The sequence below is a fragment of the Bos javanicus genome, chromosome 23 (genome assembly GCF_032452875.1).
Source record: "Bos javanicus breed banteng chromosome 23, ARS-OSU_banteng_1.0, whole genome shotgun sequence".
NCBI lineage: Eukaryota > Metazoa > Chordata > Mammalia > Artiodactyla > Bovidae > Bos > Bos javanicus.
Window position 1 is genome coordinate 29,669,046 of NC_083890.1, and position 4,609 is coordinate 29,673,654.

At 35.9% G+C, this 4,609-nt stretch overlaps 1 protein-coding gene across 1 annotated transcript; it reads left to right on the forward strand.

Moving 5' to 3' along the window:
- Positions 1-2,520: 2,520 nt before the first annotated feature.
- LOC133235988 (olfactory receptor 12D3-like) lies at positions 2,521-3,543 on the forward strand. Its single transcript, XM_061397741.1, has one exon. It carries the CDS (start codon positions 2,605-2,607, stop codon positions 3,541-3,543), a length of 939 nt encoding a protein of 312 aa, XP_061253725.1. The 5' UTR covers positions 2,521-2,604.
- Positions 3,544-4,609: the final 1,066 nt, after the last annotated feature.

The following is a 4,609-nucleotide window of genomic DNA, read 5'->3' on the forward strand; positions in this document are numbered from 1 at the left end:
AGATATCTGTATGATTCACATTGTTATATGACAGAAACTAACACACCATTATAAAGCAATTATCCTCAATTAAAAATAAAAAGAAAGTGCAATCACTTTCTAATAATATAAACACAAATGATAGTGAGTCTGGAAGTTCTTTTCAATTGCTTCAAATTTCTTATAGACAAGGAAGCAAAGTCAGTATTGGACAGTCAATATGGAGAAGAATGTTGGCTGGAGGTTTGAAATGGTTATCCAGGAGTGTGTGAGGGTGAATGGACTTGACAGTTGTAAATAATTCCTGAATACATTGTAACTTGATCAAATAGAGGTTGAATTTTAGCTATGGTGTGAATTTCAAATATAGTTGAATTTCAGCAAGTATTTAGCAAAAATCAATATTAGCATTCTGTGAATGTCAATTCAACAAAGAAATCTCTTGCATCATTGATGAATTCCATTAGGGTTTGATATGTTTATGTTAATAACAAAGACAAAAGTGAATCAAGGAAGTTATATGCCTGGATTTCTCTCATTGGTCAGTGATATTAGTTTTCCTAAAGTACAAAACTTTTTGAATACCAGAAGAAATGTTCCTCCATTTTTGCGTTATTCACAATATAATGGCTACAAATATGACACACTTTTAAGTTTAATCTGCATCATTTCCATCACTTTCTTAAGCCTAGACAATCAAAAAACCATAAACCATGCTTATAATTTGTAGAATTTACCAATTCCTTGGCATAAGCACTTCCACCATGACCAACTGCAAGCTGTTAATGTGGTTCACTGAATGTGAATTTGGGAATAAATGAACAGGTCATTTTATGGCATCTCTAACATACAGATACAATAAAAGTGATAAACTCTAAACATGCAGATAATAGGAACATCTAAAATGATTAGGGAGTGATGTTTTGTGTAATTTTGTTGTTGTTTAGTCGCTAAGTTGTGTCTAACTCTTTGTGACCCCACAGACTGCAGCACACCAGGTTTCTCTGTCCTTCACTATTTATCTCCTGGAGTTTGCTCAAATTCATGTCCATTGAGTTGGCGATGCTGTCTAACAATTTCATCTTCTGTCACCTGCTTCTCCTATTGCTTTCAATCTTCCCCAGCATCAGGGTCTTTTCCGTTGAGTTGACTGTTTGCTTCAGGTGGCTAAAGTACTGGAGCTTCAGCTTTAGCATCAGTCCTTTCATCGAAATCCAGGGTTGATTTTCTTTAGGGTCTTGCTGTTTGATCTTGCTGTCCAAGGGACTTTCAAGAGTCATCTCCAGCACTATAATTCAAAAGCAGCAGTTCTTTGGTGCTCAGCATTCTTTATGGTCCAACTCTCACATCCATTATTACTAAAATGTCTGTTAGAGATTAAATCAATTGACATCCCCATCTGTGTGTATTTCACCACCTTCAAGAAAATAAATGTTGCAAACATTTTAATCTTTGTCAAAATAGTATATCATTGAATTTTAATTTGAATTTCTGTTTTGAATATTTGTATATTTTTTCCTGACTAAAAAGTATGTTGTAGTTTTAGTGGCTTCTCTTAGGAGTGCTGGGCTGCCATTTTTCTGTTTCACTACAAATATTTCTTTCAGGTGACGTAATTCTGTTGAGAAATCATGATTATCTATTTTTCTGTTTGTTTCTTATCATACTTTCATGTGCATATAGAAGTTTATCTATTTATTGTTTATATATGAACAAGTTGGATTTGGGGGGCAAGTTATCAGGAGGTTTATATGGCATGGGGGATAGGATATTTTCCCCAGATTCTTGGCTCATTGGTCCCCTCTTCAGTTGCAACATTTTTACTGTCTTTGTGGTAACATACTTTTCTCTTCATCATTATGTGCACACTGACTTGCTTGTTTTCTGGTATTCTGGAAAAATTCACTCTCAATGTGAGGCACTCTCTTTCTGAGACTGATAATTTTCTGCTGTTTTCAATACTCTTTTGCTACTAAAACTTCTTAGTACTTTGGGATTTTCCTGCATAAATAACCCTGCTGCTGTGATGCCCTCTTGTGATGCTGACATCAAATCTGCTGATTTGTATCCCCTCTGCCTACACATGATTTGAAATTTTGGGGTTTACAATTTTTTTTTCTAGTTTCATGAAGGTTTAGATTGTGGAGAACCTACTCTTATTTTTTTTAAGCATATTTAGGACTATTGCTAAATTTATACTTGTACCAGAAATGAGAAGTGTGCCTATTATGTCCATTTAAAAATATTTAAATTTTTACAAATACATCTGACAAGACTCTTTAGATACACTAATTTTAATGCTACAATGAGGCTAAAACTGAGTCCTGTTCTCTTACTGTGTTCACTAAATATCTGCTTTTATTCTTTATGAGTTGCTTTATAGGTTTAACTCAGCATCCTAAATATGCTTCTTTGTTCTATGTATCACATATATCACACTGACTCAGAATTTATCACAAATTTCTGTCCTTAATTACATTGCAAGTGAATTTAATTCTAGCATTTCTAACCATTTTACTCACTATAGATCATCCTTATATACTTTCAGATGATGAACTTGCTTCATTTAACCCATACAGTCTACTAGAGCAGCTTTACTAACTGTTATCACTCCTTCTCAGAGCGATGGAGAACGTTACCACAGTGAATGAGTTTCTCCTGCTGGAACTGACCTCCACTCAGGAGCTGCAGCCTGTTCTCTTTGTGACCCTCCTGATTATATACATGATCGATCTGTTTGGAAATGGGTCCATATTAGTGGTTGTCATCTTGGAGCCAAGACTCTACTCCCCTATGTATTTTTTCCTGGGAAATCTTTCTTGTCTGGATATCTGCTATTCTTCAGTGACACTGCCCATACTAATGGCAAACCTCCTCTCTGCTCACAAGGCCGTATCTTTCCTGGGCTGCATCACTCAGCTACACTTCTTCCACTTTCTGGGCTGTACTGAGTCCATCTTGCTGGCCATTATGGGTTTTGACCGATTTGTGGCCATCTGCTATCCACTTCGCTACACTCTTATCATGAACCTCAAGGCATGTATTCTCCTGGCAACTGTGGCCTGGATCACCAGTTTCTTTTATGCTCTGATGCATTCTGTCATGACTGCACGTCTGAACTTTTGCCACTCTCTGAAACTCAACTACTTCTTTTGTGATGTGAAGCCCCTCTTAGAGTTGGCTTGTGGTGACATTCGGCTCAATCAGTGGCTCATTTTTATTGTCACTGGCAGCTTATCTATGGCAGCATGCTTTCTCACTTTCCTCTCCTACTTGTATATTATCAGCTTCCTTCTGTTCAAGAACCGGACCTGCCGTGGGCTCCACAAGGCTCTGTCCACATGTGCCTCTCATTTCATGGTCGTATCTCTGTTTTATGGAACTGTGGGGCTCACCTACATCCCCCCTGCCTCTGCCACATCTGTATCACAGGGACGGTATGTGGCTGTCATACACACCACTGTCACTTCATTGCTGAATCCATTGATATACACCCTTAGGAATAAGGAAGTGAAGTTGGCTTTGAAGAGCGTCTTTGGCAGGAAACTGAAGCTGTCTGTCTAAAGAAAATCATTGGCCAAACAGGAATAAATAAAAACTGTGCTTTTTATGACATTCATTTTCTCATATCTAATAAATCTGGTACATTTCTTGAATTCTGTTTTCATTTCAGAAATGGTAGGGAGATGAGAGGCATCAAGGATGATCATTAATTTTTATTTATTTATGTTAACACCAAGAAATATCTATAGTGTAGAATTAGTCTATGAATAGAGCAAGGGTGTGATAAAAGTTTTTATTTGCTTTTTGCATAATAAAATTGGTTTGAATTGAGTTTTCCTTCCTACTAACTAATCCTCTTTATGCATAGAACAATATATTAAAAAAAATCATAGATTAGTATGCAGGCTTTACTTTCAAAGACAACTTCATTTGTGACAATTTATTCTCTCTAGGCATGGTTTAATTCAATTTTTCTGGTAATAAGAGCAGTAATAAAAAAAACATAGTTTCACCATTATGGAATTTATACATAACTAAAACAAATCAGATAAGAATATAAACATAAAAGTATGGCAGAAAATGGCCGGTGAAAACGACATTCTAGATGTTAATTCGAGGTAAAATCTAGGATGAATAGAGAGCATTTGTCTAAAAGAGAAACTGTGTTATATTTGATCCTTGATAAAATTACCAAAAAGGTATAGCAGTCTAAGCGTAGTGGTCCACAAGATACTAGTGATTTAGAAATAATCATTAATGTTAGGATAAATGAAATCTTCTCAAATATTTTCTTATGACTTCTTTTCAGAATATGCCAGTACAGGCATACCTCAGAGATGCTGCGGGCTTGTTTCCAGCCCTAAAGCAGATGTGGCAATAAAGCAAGTCATGTGAATAGTTTTTCCCCACTGCATACGTTCATACCATAGTGTGTAATCTATTAAATGTACAGTAGAATTATGTCTAAAACAAAGTATGTATCTTCATTAAAAACACTTTTCCTCGCCATCATCTGAACCTTCAGTGAGCTGTAGTAATAGCATCAAAGATCACGGATCACAGATAACCATAACGAATATAATAACACTGAAAAAGTTTGAAATACTGTGAGAATTACCAAAATGTG

Coding starts and splice junctions, on each gene's coding strand:
- LOC133235988 (XM_061397741.1), top strand. CDS start 2,605: ATGGAGAACGTTACCACAGTGAATGAGTTTCTCCTGCTGGAACTGACC.